The sequence below is a fragment of the Cololabis saira genome, chromosome 9 (genome assembly GCF_033807715.1).
Source record: "Cololabis saira isolate AMF1-May2022 chromosome 9, fColSai1.1, whole genome shotgun sequence".
Lineage (NCBI taxonomy): Eukaryota > Metazoa > Chordata > Actinopteri > Beloniformes > Belonidae > Cololabis > Cololabis saira.
The window spans coordinates 11,869,220-11,888,742 of NC_084595.1; the positions used below are offsets into that span (position 1 = coordinate 11,869,220).

The following is a 19,523-nucleotide window of genomic DNA, read 5'->3' on the forward strand; positions in this document are numbered from 1 at the left end:
TAAGAAGTACTGCAGTCCCTCCTCCTTTGGCTGTTCAGCTTTATATATATATATATATATATATATATATATATATATATATATATATATATATATATATATATATATATATTATGCCGGTTTTATACAGCCTATGGTCTCCGCCTGTCTCACCATGTCACCATGAATCAGTTCACCTTTTTGACATTCAGACAGACCAATTGCCTGATGGAAGTTCAGGAGAGAGGTTGGTCATAATTTTACTGTTATTTATTTATCATGCTGTCTTATAATTAACGGAAATAAATTGGTATAACAAATTGTAAACACGCTAGTCAATGTAATAATACATTTTATTTATGACGATCAGGTGAGATCAGAAATGGGAGGGAGTTAAGGTATGTATATTTGTAGGCAGCAGTCAGAGAAGAGGCAGTGGTCATTACAGGACTGTCTCAGAAAATAGAATAGAATATTGTGATAAAGTCCTTTATTTTCTGTAATGCAAAAATGTCATACATTCTGGATTCATTACAAATCACCTTAAATATTGCAAGCCTTTTATTATTGTAATATTGCTGATCATGACTTACAGCTTAAGAAAACTCAAATATCCTATCTCAAAAAAATTTGAATATTCTGGGAATCTTAATCTTAAACTGTAAGCCATAATCAGCAATATTAAAATAATAAAAGGCTTGCAATATTTCAGTTGATTTGTAATGAATCCAGAATGTATGACATCTTTGTTTTTTTAATTGCATTACAGAAAATAAAGAACTTTATCACAATATTCTAATTTTCTGAGACAGTCCTGTATAATCAACGTCATCAAATGAGCAAACTTCAACTTTTGTTATGTTGAAGAGTGACTACTTTACGAGCAAGAAGAGCTACTCTCATTCATCATTTTATTATGTCAAAGGCGTCTGGGCACACTCCTGTTACTTAGAAATGCTCTGTGTTGTGCCTGTCATAGCGTTTATGACTTATTCTGTGATAAAGTGTGCCCCCCCTCGCTGTGCCAAATATACCTCAAGTACAGATGTATGTTTTCTCACTGGGGCTCATTTAACCCCACAGATGAAAGAAGGTGAATTATTGCTCCCAGTTCATGTCAGCATATGAACATGTAAAGGCTGACATTTTATTTCACTGATGGGTGATGGGGTGTGTGGAATAAATGGAAACATTTTTCAAAAGCAATCCCAATGGGGACAGATTTTCACTCAGGTAATCATCATCTGTTGCTCTCATGTCCCCAGTTTGGTCATTTTTATTTTCAGACTTGATGCTTCTGCCTCTTTCATCACTATTTTACACTATTTTACCACTCGGTGTGTAGAAGTCAATGATCTTTTTCTGTGTGTCTTGTGACTTCAGACGTGATGAATGATATCCCATTAAGAGTCATTAAGACACTGGGGAGAAGTTAAGGGAGAAAGTTCAGACATCCTTTAATGATGAAAAGCTAATTTTCACAATGGCATGATTTGCATTTTTGCATCTTTACCCAGGGCTATACAATGTTTTTTTTCTTCTAATGTGAAGAAAGAAATGACATAAGGAAATGTTATTTCAAGGAAATTCTCCCCTCCTTGAGAACTGCTCCGGTTCCTACTGTACCATCAATGTGGGCCCAAACGTTTGCCTTGTTGAGGAGCCAAATCCTTCGGTTGCTGCTGCACAGTATACATGTAGGTGCAGGAAACCGCCGACATCAGTCCTGATGTTGGTCCTGGTTTTAGCTTTTATGAGCTGTCATGAGGCTTCATTCTGCTGGTTGCTGAGATTATGTATGTCCATCAGGACAAATTTTACTTTACCGCGGATGTCTGTGTGATAGATACGGGTACAGTGTGTAAACACAGAGTCTCACTCACACACACAGGCTGCCGCCTCCTCCCTGCCCCCCCCCCCATATATATATATATATATGGATATGTGTGGTCCACCAGCAGACACAGGTGGAGGTGAGTTCTGGGTTCCTGGAACCGTCTCCGGCGGAGGAGTCAGAACTCACGATGTAGTCGTTGTCCTCGTCCTTGGGCCCCTGGCTGTAGTAGACCCGGTAGGCCCTGGAGACGTACTCCACCTGGGCCGGCGCCCCCATCAGGCCGATCAGCTTCGGGGAAAACTCTGTGTAGAGCCTGTACCAATAGGCTGTACAGCAGGGCAACAGGGTTGGGTTTGTTAGGACGCGTGCTCCAAATTGATTCAAACGCTCAGACTTAGGATCCGGGTCGGATATGCCTATCCGTTTATTCCGTATTCAGCAGTAGTCAAAGCAAACATAATTCCACTGTTTAAACTTAACATAAACTTTTGAGTGACAGAACGCCTTTGCACGTCTTGCCCTCCTTGCACGTCTTGCACGGTCGAAAAACTGTCTTCCCCCTGTCGCACCTGAGTGCAATCACGACCCAGGTGGCTATAATGGTTACCAGGACAACCACCCACCATGGCTGATTGACAGGCTAAACATGACGTCATCATAAAGGGGGGTGACAATTCCTATTCAGTTTAAATAAATAAAACAAAATAAAATCAAAGTATTTTGTAGTATTTTTATTTATTTGGCTCCAACACTCTGAAAGAGTCCAGCAGATGGAGAGAGAGGGGGCAGAGTCAGAGAGGCAGAGCTACGAGCAGCGACCGCTTCAGGAGCTCAACAACAACACTGCGTTTACAGACGGTTGAGATGGACTTCCTCCGAAGTTGACCCACGCCCTCGTCACAGGGGGCCCCTCCCCTCATTACTGGGGCCACCCCCCCTTACAAGGGGCTGCGCCCCCTCATTCCAAGGCCCCTCGCCTCGTCACAGGGGGCCCGCCCCCTCGTTACTGGGGCCATCCCCTTGTTACATTGGGCTCCTCCCCTCGTTACGTTATTCAGCTAAAACTACTCCGAGGAAAGTTGGAGGTCATGCCCCGATGAAGCTAACCCCATTGTTTCCAAAAAGCAGGAACTGAAAGTCCTTTGGCCGATCAGACTTCCCCAGAAGACATCTTTTTAGAAACGTCTCCGGTCTTCTGGGATCAGATTCCTGCTCCGATGAAACCACGATGATCTCAGATCACAACGATGGGAGAGCTGTCAATCAAAGCCGACCACGTGACCGTCCAGCACCAGCAACGTGCTGCGCTGCCCCCCAGTGGTCAGACGTGACTACTGACATCCAGCAGCTTTACAGTTTTTCTCTATTGCCAAAACACAAAACCCAGTACTCTAAACCAAATGACCAGTTGCCTAAACACATTTAGTAAAACTACCCCCCTTTTGCCACAACCACAAACACAATTCACCTGTAGACACTTTTCACAAAACCCATCCCCTTTTTCTCAAAACTCTAAACACATTTTACCGTGCTAAAACACATTTTGCATATAACTCTGCTCCAATATCCATCGTGAAGCTCATGTGATGCAAAATGCTACCCACAATCAGCAAAACTTGAACACAATGAACATACCTGGTGTCAATCAGTAAACACAACTACTCATAATTGAAAACACCTATTGCAAATGATGTGACCACACCTATATAAGTCAGTGCAGTTTGCTGAAGGCTCAAAAACAAAAATGGATGATCAAGACAGGAGAAGAGGAGTTCGTGTCAGATGTGTTTGGCATTTGAGAAGGAAATACCATTTAGTGAAGAGTTAACACTGTTTTGAGGGTAGAGTGTGCTTTTGCAAGAGAAGTGTAGGATTTTGCATTTTGTGTGTGAGTTTTGTAATTTGTGTTTAGAGTTTTGAGAAAGTGAGGTAGTCTATCAGGAAATGTGTTTAAACAATTGTGAAAAACTGTAACATCAATCAGCAATTCATTAGTGTATGTCTGCCACCCTACTCTCCGTTCCTAAACCCAATAGAGGAGTTCTTCTCATCATGGCGGTGGAAGGTCTATGACCGCCAACCTTACACCAGAGAGAACCTTCTCAGGGCTATGGACCTGGCCTGTGATGATGTGGCTGTGGAGGTGTTCCAAGGCTGGGTGTGGCATGCCAGGGCATTCTTCCCACGTTGTTTGGCTATGGACAATATTGCCTGTGACGTTGATGAGGTCCTGTGGCCCCACCCAGCCCAACGTGATGCCGCCCCATGATTTCGGTGTCAACATACAACATACTGTGTCAATTTTCAAACGTACTGTAATAAAAGAAATACCACCCTGAACATTGTGTTCTCAATTGTTACTGTACTGTATCTATTGAGTGTAATGGATCCTCTATGGAGTTTACGGTACTAATTTTTGCATTGAGTTGTGATATTACTGCATTTTCTGCATTATGTAACTATTCCCATGAAATGCACAAATCTATAGTAAATGCCCAAAACATATTTGAGAATAAATAAGGGTTGCTCAAATGCATCCTGGCAGTTGTGAAACTGTAAAAAGAACAGTCTCACACTGTGAACATTGTGTTTTAAATTTTTTTGGTAATGTGGTTAATGATGCTCAGTAGTGTTTACATTTTCACAGGCCTTGAGTGGTATTTTGGTGTCAGAGTTTGCTTTTGAGCATATGAGCAACTGTTTTGGTGTGATGGGTTGGTTTTTGTGCATATGAGCAACTGTTTTGGTGTGATGGGTTGGTTTTTGAGCATATGAGCAGCTGTTTTGGTGTGATGGGTTGGTTTTTGGGCATATGAGCATCTGTTTTGGTGTGATGGGTTGGTTTTTGAGCATATGAGCATCTGTTTTGGTGTGATGGGTTGGTTTTGAAAAGAAACTGTGAGGTTTAGTGTACGTAGCTTTAGAAAAGTATTTTGTGTTTAGAGTTTTGTGAAAAGTGAGGGCAGTATCGTGAAATGTGTTTAAGCAATAGTGAAAAACTGTAAGGTGGACTGAACACACCTGAGTGCAACAAACAGGTTCATCAGATCTTTTTAACTCTGGACTTTGATGTTAAAGGTTTCATGGTAACGTGTGTTGACGCTCTGTCCATCTTTGCTTCCCAAAGACTCTGCCTTTCATCCTCCTGAAATAATCCAAATAATCACGAGAATCAACCCTTATGAATAACATAATTTCCTTCTTTCCCCTCCTCACTAGTGCTGCACTGCTGCTACATGGAGTTTGTTAAAATTAAACGAAGCAGAGGAGAAGAAGACAACATAAAAACATCTGACGAGAGTGAGAAGCAGGAATCTGCCCGGGTCATGCAGCCCTGGCCTCTGGGGTGTCTCTGTCTCTGTCGATGAGGTGCTGAGGACGGGTGTCAGGTTGGGGAAGTCAAGTAGTGGCATGCCCATATTGCAATCGTCCAGAATGGCCCAAAGGGCAATGTTGCTAGCATTTTGCTAGCAAGCTAAAGTCCCGCTGCGCACGGTGCACCAGCGGGTGTACAGCATGACCCCGCTCTGATATGGAAGAAAAAAATACCCAAAAAATAAAACACGCTCGAAAAAACGAGGAAAAACATGAAAATGAAGGCGATATAATAGTATACAGAAAAGGTTTCCCTTTTCTTATTATTATTATTCTGCACGCTTTTTTCGTCCGTTAATGCGGCCCGAACCGCAACGTGCACCCATGCATGGCATACATCATTAGATGCGTCTCCATCGTGCCTCGATGGGCATTACTTTTCTCAGTCAGAAGTGTTACTATGGCAACGCTAGATGCAAAAAGCAAAAAAAGATGGCAAAAATTGTGGCGCTTATTGCTCGGCCGAACTTTATCGTAGACATTGTTCAAATTTTCAAACACCCGGCCCGATGGGCAGTAAAGGACCATACAACCTCATTATGCCAATTATTACAGTTTTTGCGATATTTAACTATCAATAAAAAAAAAAATTCATTTGACTTTGGAGGCTTGTTGCTAGGCAACAGGTTATTGTAAGGACATGATTCAAATGTTTTAAAACTCGCCTCCCTACTACAACATATTCAAATATCATGTAGCTGTGATTTATATAAATTTTTTAAGTCAAAAAGCCTGCCAAATGGCCCGATCCCCAAAGGTTTATTAACAACCTTTAACGGTTTACTAACAACGGTTTAAAATCTAATTACTTCCCAGATGTTCTTTGAGGTACTTTATCTTAGTAACTCTTACTTTTCCTGTCTTTTTTCTGCACGTCAACTTTTCTTTAGATGTGTTGCTGACATTAAAAAAATAAAATCTAATGTCAAAAAGTCTCACTTTTTTAAGTTATAGTATATAAAACGTATGAAGCTTTAAGATATCGGAATAATGTGCATGTGGTATCACTTGAATTGCGGAGACCAAAACATGAGCTTCAGTAAAATCAGTAGGGATCCATATGCCCACATTTCAGATGTGCAACAAGCTATTTCTGCATTTCCATCAATAATTAAAAAAAGTAAACAAGCTGATTCAAAGAAGAAAGAAGGTTAAAGCATCTGTGCCTGCTGCTGTTCTCTCTCTCCGGACAGCATATCAGCAGTTACATGTCTGCATGAACCTCATCCCGTTATCTTTCGATCCTTCAACACTGTGTCCATGCAGCTTTACGTGTGGACCTGCTCGTGTGGTGAACAGATCCATCTCTTTGGCTCTGGTCGACCACATCTGGGGGCAGCCGCTTGCAGAGAGCTCTGTGCTCATCCCCCGTTTTCCCATTGCTGACCCCATTATGACAAAGAGCGAGAGAACGAGCAAGAGCCCGGCAGACAGACAGATACTGACAAACAGACAGAAGCGTTCCTCTTTGCTGAGGCTGTACCAGTCAATAGTTTACTGGAGCTTCACTGGCATGTTTTCACTGATGCAACTCAATGAGAAGAGAAAGTCTTTTCTTCTGTCTCTCATCCCAGCACACAACTAAATCAGGTAGGATATCCTCTTCTTGTGATTTACGGTCTGATCTGTCTTTCTTTGCACGTCTGATTTCCATCTGTCTGAGCTTGGATGGATGTCATTTCACTCTTTCAGCATGTTGAGAGAGACAAAACCTTAAAATTGTCAGTTTTCCTGTGGACCAGGCCCAAATTCAGAAAGCGATCCTGCTTCTGCAACCTTTTGTCTAATAACTGGAGGAGCAATTCTTTAGGAAGACGTTATCTGTTTATGAAAAACCAGCACAACATTGTAGGTGGAAGCATATTCTTGATTTATACTGCCTAATGAACAGTTTTCATTTAAGATGGTGAGAATATAAATATAATTAATTAAATAGGGTTAGCTATTGAGATGTCTTTAAATTGACCCAAGCACAAATGAATTCCTCTTATTCTTTTCACTTCACCTCACATTTTAATATTTCTTGTAACCAGGAGAAAAGTACATCAAAATTAATTGGGCCTTTGAAGACTTCATACCTGGTGTTTTTGTCTCTGGGAGATGAGCATCTGTTTGTGTTACCTGGAGCGTGTAATATTTTTACACTAGAAGTAAACTTGTCACTGAAGTGAACAAACATCATTTTTCATGCAGTTTTTCGATGGGCCCTAAAACTTTTACTTGCACGACAGCTTGAGTCAGTCAGATGCGCGCCGGTGTTCTGCTAATCCATGCTACCCGTCGAGAACTGCTACTTTGTGGTTCTGCGCACGCGCACAGTCGATTTTCAAAGTTTGATTGCCTCGCGCATCATTTCTTGCATCCCTTCAGTCCACGCTGCTATTAACGATGAGGAACATCCTTAAAATCCGTAAGAAGATATATATTTTATACTTAATATCAATCCAAAAATAGTGTTTACAAAATTAATAAATTGGGGGGTGTAAGTCAGCTGACATTCATCCTGGCAGTGTCCTGGCATATCGCTTTATTTGATATTCATTCAGTCATTCTCCTTTATTTAACCAGGTAGGTAAGAACACATTCTTATTTAGAATAAAGGCCTGGCAAGCGACAAGGACCACTTGGAGGGGAAAAGGGAGTGGACTAGGGAGTAAAACACAGTAAAATTGTAGCTAGAAAACCATTAGGTAGCATTTTTGATAGGGTAGGAAAAATCGATAGACAGACGCTATCGGTTTATGCGGCGGTAGCATTTTTCGACAAAGCAGCAGAAATCGACAGAACACCGGTGTTCTGCCATTTTTTGCTGCTTTGCCAAAAAATGCTACCTAATGGTTTTCTACCTTTGCAGAGCTACGATTTTACTGTGTTTTACTCGCTAAACCACTTATTTTCCCCCAAGTGTTCTTAATGACCTGTCTGGTTAAATAAAGGCAAATAACTGAATGAATATCAAATAAAGCGATATAATAGTTTTTTTTTTCTCTTTATCATATAATGTTCACGAAGTGTAATGTAATTCATGTCATGGGGTAGTGTATTTTGAAGGATCAAATACTCAACATCCCATAGGCTATTATCCATTTTACATCGTGCAAGAAATGATGCAAACTTTGAAAATCGACTTTGCGCATGCGCAAAACCACAAAGTAGCATTTCTCGGCAGGTAGCAGAAATTGGCAGAACACCGGCGCGGCCTGTCTTGTGCGCGCAGTTCTGTGACAGCGTGTAATATTTGTGTATGTGGGGCGGGTGGTTCGGCATGACGAGCACATCGATCAGCTGGTGAAGGGGAGCGCCTGCAGCTACACACCCAGCTGTCCACTGGGTGTGAAGGACACTGATGTGACACTGCTAATTACAGAGGCAGGAAGCCAGAGACACAAACATTCACAGCAGCAGCTCAAGTCCCTCCCTCCACCAGAGACACCACCACCACCCCGAGGCTGGTGCTTCCTGTGTGGCATAGATCATGCTTATTAAAAAAGAAAAAACCCTGGGGAATTCAAAAGAAGAGATCAAATACAGGACTGTCTCAGAAAATTAGAATATTGTGATAAAGTTCTTTATTTTCTGTAATGCAATTTAAAAAAACTAAAATGTCATACATTCTGGATTCATTACAAATCAACTGAAATATTGCAAGCCTTTTATTGTTTTAATATTGCTTATTATGGTTTACAGTTTAAGATTAAGATTCCCAGAATATTCAAATTTTTTGAGATAGGATATTTGAGATTTCTTAAACTGTAAGCCATGATCAGCAATATTAAAATAATAAAAGGCTTGCAATATTTCAGTTGATTTGTAATGAATCCATAATGTATGACATTTTTGTTTTTGTAATTGCATTACAGAAAATCACAATATTCTAATTTTCTGAGACAGTCCTGTACAGTCTTGAGAGAGGGATAGAGAAAATGTAAATTAAAAAAAGTGCTTAGATTCTTCTAAGCTTGGTTTTCATCTTGTTTCAGACAATATGAACCCATGACTTTATTTTTATTTAAAAAAAGAAAAACGAGTGCTGACTGCACAGGGCCAGTTGTATATGTAGATTCATAAAATGGCGTCCGTATTAATGGTGCCATCGGTGTAAACCGGAGTCAAGTTCTCTCGTCTGATTATGTCTGACCTGGCAATAAAGCTTTTTCTGATTCTGATTCTGAACCCCTTCAAGTCATTTGTTTATTTAAATCCATTCTGAATGCTACAATAGTGCTCCAAAGAGAGTTGGGACACTGATGTAGCACTGCCATACCAGATCACGATGCTTAAATTGAATTCTGGCATTGAGGATACCAAGCGATGAAGCGTTTCAGTTGTTTTTCTCATTCTTCCTGCAAGCAAATCCTAAGCTGCACTGCGGCGCAAGGTTGCATATTATTTTCCAAATTCTGCACACGTTCTCTGTTGGGTTGGGGTCAGATCTGCATGCAGGCCACTGCAGGAATCCCTTACAGCCTCAGCTTTGTCTTTATATCCGGCACAGAATGTTGTTTTACATTGTCTTGATGGAAAAACTGAATGAACACATGAAATGATGTGCCTTGAAGGCAGATAATATTGATCTAAAATGTCAGTGTACGTTTCTGCACTGATACTGTCATCAAAGACATGTAAACGACTTTTGCCAGGGGCACTGATACAACCCCACAACATCGCAAAGCCTGGCAATTAGACTTGTGGCTATAATCAGTATGGCTCCTCTGCTTTGGTCCGGAGCACACCACATCCATTTCTTCCAAATGCAATATGGTACGAGACAATATCGTTTATATCGATATAGCTTATTTTGTGACAAATTGACTGTACATCAACGCTGACCCCTCACGCTGGCAAAAAAGTACCTTTGTGTGCTGAAACCTGACAGTGTTGACAGGTTAGTTTTCCTGGCACAAAATCTGTAAAATGTACAGTAGTTGAATTTTTGTAATCATTTGAGATTTGCTCAAAGAGATGCAATATCTGTTTACATGTTTTATTTGAGATTTGAACACATTTTTTGTTATTTGCACAACTGTCAACCTCAGTGGAAAAGTCTGCCTGTTACTGTCTACATTGTATTAAGTGCACAGTGTATTTTAATTGAATTTTAATGCAGGAAAGGGATATTTGTTTTATTTTATTCAAGAAGCATTTTTATTCTATTTATGCAGGCAGTTTATTTTTATTTCATTAGTTTTATACATTTTGATATTGTGCAGTAAAGGTACCTTTGTGACATTTGGCACGAGGCTTTGTATTAAAACTGAAAAACTGAAAAAAATGAAGCTAACAGAGATGCTATGCTATAATGCTTTAGGGGAAACCCCAATTATGTCACAGAAAAAATATCGATATATATCGAGTATCGCCATTCAGCTAGAAAATATCGAGATATATATATATGAATCAATCACTGGTCATTTTTAAGGAAAATTATTTGATACTGAATGCTCTGAGCAGTAATAACTGCAGCTAAACAGTTTTTTCTAAAGGGGGATGTCGTTAAAAAGTCGATCATTCTGTCTTTGAAAGCACAGGATTACATTTAATAAAAAGCTCTGCGTTGTTGTTTAATTGAGGAAGCCGAGGTTGATGACATGATTCAGTGATCCATTTGCGAGCGTTCTGTTACGTTACATTTCTCCTCAGTGTAAACACGTCTCAACTCTTCATCCTTATCTCCAACCGAAGCAGCAGCTCAACACGGATATTAGAAACACTTTATTGAACCTGAAAAAGAAATAAGCAGATAATTCTGCATCAGTACTTGTTATGTCCCACATGTGAACTGGGACTTGTTGACTTCTCCTTTGATTCTCTTCTTTAACCCGTTCAGAAGTTGGAAATGACGTGACAGTGAAGCCTCAGGTTGTCCAACCCTGTGTGTGATGCACCATGAATGTACACAGTATTATCTCCGTACAACCCCACCCCCACCCAGCACGGGTGGGGCAGCCCTAAACGCTGCTGGTGGCTTTAAGTGTGCGCACTGGTGGCACGTGCGATAAGTTATCCTTACATTTGCTTTAATTATGCACATTTTTATTGATCTGGCCACCCTCTTAATTATTTTCCCATTGATCTGCACTGTAAGCCAACATGGAGGTCAGCGGCTGCTGCAGCTGGAGGCTCATGTCCCAGATAGAACCCTCTGCAACACCACACACACAAATCATTACAACAAATGCCCACACAAAGATGGATATTACAAATAAACTAATCTACTTCTCAAAAAGGTCAAAACCTCTGCATTTAATTCAATTCAATTTCATTTATATAGCGTTTATTACAACAGGAGTTGTCCCTAGGATCTTTCCAGAGACCCAGAACATGACCCCGGAGCAATTATTACATAAACATAACATAAACACTGGCAGGTAAAAACTCCTCTAGTGGGAGAAAAACCTGAAGCTAAACAGTGGCAAAAAAAACTCCCCTTTAGAAGGGAAGAATCCTGGACCAGGACCTGGATCTTTAGGGGGACCTTCCTTCTGAAGACCAGCTGGGCAGAGCAGGAAAAGAGAAAACAGACAGAGAGAATTAAGAACAAAGAAAGGAGAGACACAGACACAATGGCTAACTGGTGCACTACTACATTTACAGACATGTGAAATTCTGGGACATTGTCAAACTAAAAACTCTACAAATCATATTCAAAGCGAGAACTGATTCACTTCCAGGCAATTTACAGAAAATGTTTTGTGACAGGGAGGGGGGTTATAATTTAAGAGGAAAATATAATTTCAAAAAACAATGTTTTCATTCTAAAAGGAGAAGCATGTGTATCTCAGTTGTTGGAGTAGATTTATGGAATGGGTTGGGTGATGGGTTGAAGCAATGTACCGGTACAAATATAAATCAATTTAAAAAACGGTACAAAAAGGAAGTTCTGGGAAGTTATTTGGTTGAGAAGGAGTTATGTTAATGCAATATGGTGTTTGTTAGCTGGTTATGTGCAAAGGCACAACCAATGGGAAAATCGGTAGCCTATTAGGTAATTGCAGCTATTTATTATTAATATTTATGTTTAATTTATGATAGAGGTAACAAAGGGGCGGGGTTAAATAAGTTTTACTTCTACCTGCTCCTTTTCGGACACTATTTTTTCCCCCTGTTTGTATTACGTTTTTGTTGTTGTTGCTTTTTTTTCTGTATGTTTTGAATTTGTTTTAAAATCTTATATTTTTTTTCCTTATGGGTTCGAAATAAACAATTCAATCAATCAAATCAATCTCCTTCCAGGATGGACCATGGAGACAGAGGGATGGGGATGTCTCACCTTCGCTACGAGGACGAGGAGGGTGAGAGTGCATGCACGTTTGTGTCAGTCCAGTCGATGGCAGCTCTGTTATTGACTTGTCATCCGCTAACAGAATCAGTCTCTCCCCCTGATTTGACATTTAGAGCTGATACAAGTGGCTGCTTGAGCATGAATGAAATTCTGCTTCTAATTAGTGTCTTTTTCTCTGGGCGTTTTCTTCGGAGAGTTTTTGCACGTGGGTGTTGATAACGGGCTGCAAATGAGAGGCGGAGATTCAACTGGGAGAGTTTCCTTGTATTTTCAGGTGCTGGGGGATTGTAAATGCATAATTGTGCGGCCTCATGCTGAGGTTATGTTCCTCTTCAACACGTCTATAATTGTTTCGTGCCTCCCTGTTGTTTAGTGATTCCACCTGGAGTTGTATGTTAAATCAGTTTTACAGCAACATTGCAGCAATATGATACGTGAAAAAAAATGCAACATCCAATTTAAATTATTTTAGATTTTTTTTTTAGCAAATTGGGAATTAAATGAGCCAACATGTGCCTTTGACTAGTTGTCTTGATGTGCGGCCGGGCCCCTGGAGAATGAAGCCGCGCTTAACAAGCCGACACAGGCTGTAATGATTCATTTATTCACAGTATGCTGAAATGGTTTACCACTTTACATTCCCTTCTCAGAATATTCAAATATTCATTCAGCCCACTTAAATCGTAAAAAACTTTTGGTTTTATTAATGGTTTTTAAGACAATTGCCCATAAAAACACTTTTCAGTGCAACTGATATCCATTGTACATGTTCAGCTATAACAATCAGGGCCATCTTTTTCCTCCAGACCATCAGTCCATCTATATTGGTGTCCCGGTATCTCGGGGATATCGACGTAAACGCAGGCGAAGGCGTTCCCTTCGTGATCCTCCCGGTTCTGACAGAGAAAGACACTACAGTCACCACGGACACCATGACCGGTACAGAGACATAGACGTAGAAGAGGGACTGATGGAGTCAACGGAGCAGAGTCTCCAAGACATCAACCGCACAGGTAGGTCTGAGGACGGAGAGCAGTGACACGACAGCCACCTGAAGGTCAGCCTCCTGAGAGCAGAGGTGTCAAAAGTATTCACATTCATTACTCAGGTAGAAGTATAGATACTAGAGTTTAAAAATACTCCTGTAGAAGTTGAAGTATCAACTCAAGTTTTTTACTCAAGTAAACGTATAAAAGTACTGGTTTCAAAACTACTTAAAGTATAAAAGTAAAAGTAATGTAAGGGGGAAAAAGCCATTAAGGACAAAAGCCATTAAAAATGAATGCATCTTAGTATAATGCAAATATATTAAAGAACCATATACGTATGTGTACTATTGAGCATTAACATGTGTTTCAGAGAGCAGGAGATATGATGACTAGTTGCCTATAAGTATTGTAATGGTGCAAAAAGTCAAACTTCAGAGGCATGTTATCATTTATCCTAACCTTTATTGGAATGTACATCCAAGTTTAGATGCAGGAATCTGAGGGAACGGATGTAAGAACAAAACTGGACAAGAACATCTGAAACAACCACAACCAAATTCACTCTATCTGGATGGAGCAATTTAACTGGATAGTTTTTTTTAAAGGCCGAAATGAAATAGAGTAACAAGGCTGTTTTTAAAATGTAAGGAGTAAAAGTACAGATAATTGCGTGAAAATGTAAGGAGTAAAAGTAAAAAGTCGTCTGAAAAATAATTACTCCAGTGAAGTATAGATAACCAAAATTTCTACTTAAGTAAGGTAACGAAGTATTTGTACTTTGTTACTTGACACCTCTGCCTGAGAACAACTCATGATGCTGTAGTCGGCTGTTAACAAGGTTGAACAAATCTAGATCCAGACGCAGCCTTGCAGGATTCATGAGACTGAGGGGAAAAAGTGTAAATCAGCTCATAACCAAAGGTGCAGATGAACAGAAACCTTCAAATCCAAAACAAGATTTCAAGGACAAAGGAGAACTGCACAGGACCAAGAAAACCAAAACGTACATATTTGGTTTGTTGTTGAAACCAGAGTCCCATCACGTCACTAAAACCAGGTGAATGCAAACAGGGAAGACATATTTGCAATACAACAGGAAATAAAACTAAATGAAACAGAATATGACCAGAAAAAAAGCTGCAATGTTAAATACGAACACACCCAGGACAAAAGGTAAAGCTCAGTAGTGATGCAGGGTTTGAGCCTGACCTGGTGACATTTTTAGCCCCCAAATCAAGAGGATTTCATACATTACCTATCCAAAAAATCTCAGACACGGGGGACTGAACACCTGAAACAGGTACTGCTGAGTTCCAGTTTAAAATATGTAGGGTTGTGGAGACTAAAAGCAACTTGATGGTTAGATTTTCCATGTAATTATGTCTAACCTCATATGGAGGAAAATAAAAGGCTCAAAAAATATCCCCTTCTCCTAAGTGGGATCAAAACAGGGTGATACAAAAAATAAATTACAAACCAATAAAGTGCACTTGTAACAGCAGGGAGTGTAACTCAACCTATAAAGTGCAGTTGGGCTATAATTAGCTAAAACTTCAGATTCTTTGGAACAGATCTCTCTTTGCTCATCTAATGTATTCATGTGAGGAACCTCCTTCCCTCACGTCTATCCAGCGTTGTCTGCTTTTGACGAGGGGGGGGGGCTATTACTGCATTGGTCGTGTGTTTGGCTGCAAGTGGTATTTGAGACTCGACGTACTTCGATGGTAATTCATTTCAAATCAACAGTACATGCATGTAACTTTAGTCTTGTCCAGCGAACTATCTGACATCTTTTTGAAAGTGAACTTGCCGTTCAAAAGTCCCTTTTCATTCTCCATCGTTCCTCGCTTTTCAAAAAAGTTCACGCACCAACAGCAACTTTTTGAATCCCAAACATGTCTGACGGGATAATTAGTTTGATGCTTCTTCCGGGTTTCTTTTCTTACCTATTTCCTAATTGATGCTTATGATTGTGCTTACTCTTATAAATTGCTCCACCAATACATTAGATCTTAAATAAGACTGGGTTGGGAGGAATCTGGCCGGTCGCTGCTGCTTTCAATTTTGAAACGCTTCGGTTGGAAGGGTTTGCGTTACTGAATCAACGGTCTGGCGTGATGCAATCAGCAGAAAGGCACCAAGGTGTTTACTCCGCCTGGACCGTGCACACGTGGTTGTGTGTGTGTGTTTGCGTATACAAGTGTGGAGCCATAAGGTGCAAGCAGGAATTAGAGCAGAGGCAACGATGAAGCTGAGGAATCAGACAGGAGGGAAACCAACGTTTTTAATCATGTTTGATTCATCTGTATATTCTTTTAAGGGTTAGAAAGAGCCTGGCATTATATCTAATACTTTTTTTATGAAAAGACTAAAAAAAAACATTCCAGATTTGGGGTTAGTAGCTGTCCATGAAGCATTTCAGTGATATTGATCAGTAGCAGATTGAAAAACCCACATCATGAAAGGCCCGTTATCCGTGGGTCAGTGGCACTTTAAACAGCTGACAGCTTATGACTCTGCAACATGGGGTTAATTTCAGCTCTCGCATGGATAATACGACAAAGGAATGGGTTGTGAGCACAGACTCACGACAGTTATCATTACAGCATGATCTAAATATTAGCTAAGGTGCAATAGTCAAAAAGAAGAATATGTTGATATTTCAGGATGATAATACAAATCCAGGCTTCCCTTGAAAAAGAGGTCATTGTGGGGACCGACCTGGTTAAATAAAGGCAAAATAAAAAAATAAATAAATAAAAAAGTAGAGTGATAATTCAACAATTTATGTGACAACTTGTTTAAACTAAATTCAGTGGGATTAATGGATGCAGTGGCAGGAAGGAAAAGTCTGTGAATTTCTGAAACTGACTGCTTTTCTGCATTCATTTACCATTTAATGTGATCTGGTCTTCCCCTAAGTCACATGTCAGTTCCAGTCTCTTTTATTTAATAAAACCCCCCCTAAAAATGAACATTTATTCAGTGCTGGATGTAGGTTACGTAGGTTAATCCTTCGAGTTAAAAAGCTGTTCAATCATTCAGCAGCACTGACATTTTCAGGATCTCTGGAGCAGAGCTGCTCATCGCTAAGGATTCATTTTATTCCTCTTTACAGAGCTGCTTCAGTTCAACCTCTCTTATTAGATGTCGGTGTTACAAACCCATCTGTCCAGTGGTAAGGTGAGTAGGTAACATGTTTAAGGAGGAACGGAAACTATGGTCAGAGTATGAAGTTTTATTACAATCTCTTCTTAAAGTGTGCTTTAGGCACATTTACAAGGTTGATGACTCTATAACTAAAATAAAAGACAATAAACAAACAGAATCAAAAGGGCAAAAGCTTAACGTAAACAAACTCTCCTTTCCCAAGGGAGAAACAACACAAAAGTTTAACAGAAACAAACTCTCCTTTCCCAAGGGAGAAACAACACAAAAGTTTAACAGTTAGTGGTTAACATGTATACATAGTAGCGGCAGGTCGGAGGAAGACCATAGGGGTGTTCCTCCTCGATTGTCAGGTTCAAACTGAATATATAGTACTGTGGGCACCCATGGCCACTGGGTGTCACATGACCGGCAACCAATAGGACAGCCAAGGGGTGATCAGACCCTTAACTACTGCCAGCCCTTGCTGATGGCATTAACAAGGCAATCAGCAGACCCTTAACTACCGCCAGCCCTTGTTGGTGGCATTAACAAGGCAAACAGACCTGCAGTGGAGCAAAAACACATTATACATAATAGAAGGCGCTCTCTATTCTATTATAATGGTGAAGACTCAAGTGTTCAGCAATACACAGACCTCATAAATATATATACATAAGCCAATAGATATATATTATATATATTTATACTACAATACCACTAAAATCATAATACCAAAACTAAATATAATAAATACGGCGACAGCAGTCGACGTAACACCTCCCCCCCGAAAGGAAGTTATTCCCCCAAATAACTTCCCAACAAGGACCGAAGCATACTACACCCTGGACAAAGCATCTGCTAGGAGGTTATCCAACCCCCTCTTATGGCGGATTTCCACATTGAAGTCCTGGAGTAGTAATGACCACCGCATCAGCCTCTGGTTTGAGTTTTGCATTTGCCTAAGAAAAACAAGGGGATTGTGATCAGTGAACACACAAACAGGCAACGGGCTTGAGCCAACATATACCTCAAAATACTGTAAAGCAAGTAATAAGGCAAGCGCCTCTTTTTCCACTGTACTGTAATTAATTTGTGCCGAACAGAATTTTTTTGAAAAATAGCAGATGGGATGGTCTACACCCTCGTCGTCTTCTTGCAGCAGGGCAGCACCGGCACCACACGCGCTGGCGTCGACCTCCAGCTTGAAAGGCTTGGCGAAGTTTGGAGCTGCCAGGACAGGAGTACTGCAAAGGAGAGCTTTACAAGACTGAAAGGCTTGCTCACAAACAGGCGACCATTTGAATACCCTCTTCACACTAGTGAGTGTAGTTAGAGGCGCAGTGACAGCAGCAAAATTCTTACAAAACCCGCGGTAGTAGCCTGCCATGCCCAGAAACCTGCGGAGCTCTCGCCTAGTTTTAGGCACGGGATAATCGAGTATTGCTTGAATTTTTGCATTCACTGCACGCACTTGTCCCTGACCAACTTGTCTACCCAGATAAGTTACGGTCGCACACCCAAACTCACACTTCGACAGATTAAGAGTCAAGTTAGCCTCGCTTAAACGCTCAAAAATCTGCTTCAATGCATGTATATGATTATCCCACGTATCATTATACGCTACCAAATCATCCAAATAAATTTCACAGTTGTCAACCCCTCTAAGGACTGTATTCATCATTCTTTGGAAAGTTGCTGGAGCATTTCTCAAGCCAAACGGCATTACAGTATACTGATATAAACCGTCCGGTGTCACAAAAGCACTGATCTCCGACGCACAGGCACTGAGTGGAATCTGCCAGTATCCCTTTAACATGTCCAATTTTGTCACAAATTTAGCCGAACCCACCCGATCAACACAGTCCAACATCCGTGGAAGCGGATAAGAGTCTGGTTGCGTTATATTATTAACCTTACGAAAATCCGTGCAAAAGCGCTGAGAGCCATCATTTTTTGGAACCAAAATACAAGGACTTGACCACGCGCTGTTACTATGAACCGCCAGCCCGTTCTTTAACAGATAGTCAACCTCTTTTTTCATCATAACACGTTTAGTGGGATTTACGCGATAAGCGTGTTGCTTAATCGGAGGATGGCATGGATCATTCAACACTATATCGTGAGAAAGGGCTGAGGTGCGTGATGGAGTATCTGAAAACAGATTCACATTACCATTAACCAAATCAATAATGTCGGCTCGCGCTTGTGGATTTAAATGCTTTAAATACCCGTCCAAATCATGCAAAATGTCGGAGTTCTGCAAACGTGACACAGATGCATTTTTAACACGCAATCCGTCGCTCTCGGGGGAGTAGAACGAGGGCACTGCTTCAGATACAGAGCAGGCGACAACTGTGGGGACCGAAGCTGTATCTGGATCAGCACGAGTCAGATACGGCTTAAGCATATTAATATGACACACCCTTGATTTGTTACGACGATCTGGCGTCTGAATCACATAATCAGTTTCACTCAATTTTTTCTCAACCACATACGGACCACTGAATTTGGCATTAAAAGCTGAACCTTGCAATGGCAGCAGAACCAACACCTGCTCGCCTATTGCGAACTCTCTTCGTACAGCTTTCCTGTCAAATCTTTCCTTCATTTTACCCTGGGCCTCTTTTAAGAACCCACTAGCCAACTCCCTGGCTTTGTGCAAGCGCTCGCGAAATGCTGAAACATAATCCAAAATGTTAGTAACAGGCAAACGCGCCTTTGCCAATAGGCCTTCTCTAAATGCACGCAGCGGACCACGCACCGTATGGCCAAACACCAACTTGGCAGGACTAAAGCCCAATGATTCCTGCACGCATTCTCGTACCGCAAGCATCAAAAATGGCAAACCCTCGTCCCACGACCTTGCCGTTTCGTGACAGAATTTTTTCATCATCGATTTTAGGGTCTGGTG

The 19,523-nt window shown here is 40.8% G+C and overlaps 1 protein-coding gene across 2 annotated transcripts in view; it reads left to right on the forward strand.

The window, feature by feature from the left end:
• The first annotated feature begins 6,552 nt into the window (after positions 1-6,552).
• The window catches only part of slc4a5a (solute carrier family 4 member 5a), a 77,709-nt gene continuing 64,738 nt past the window's right edge, over positions 6,553-19,523 (forward strand). For both annotated transcript variants that reach the window (XM_061730496.1, XM_061730497.1), the window contains exons 1-3: positions 6,553-6,781; positions 12,425-12,483; positions 13,280-13,486. In XM_061730496.1, the coding sequence (XP_061586480.1) occupies positions 12,426-12,483; positions 13,280-13,486 (265 nt within the window). In that variant the 5' untranslated portion in view covers positions 6,553-6,781; position 12,425. The remainder of the gene's footprint in view (positions 6,782-12,424; positions 12,484-13,279; positions 13,487-19,523) is intronic.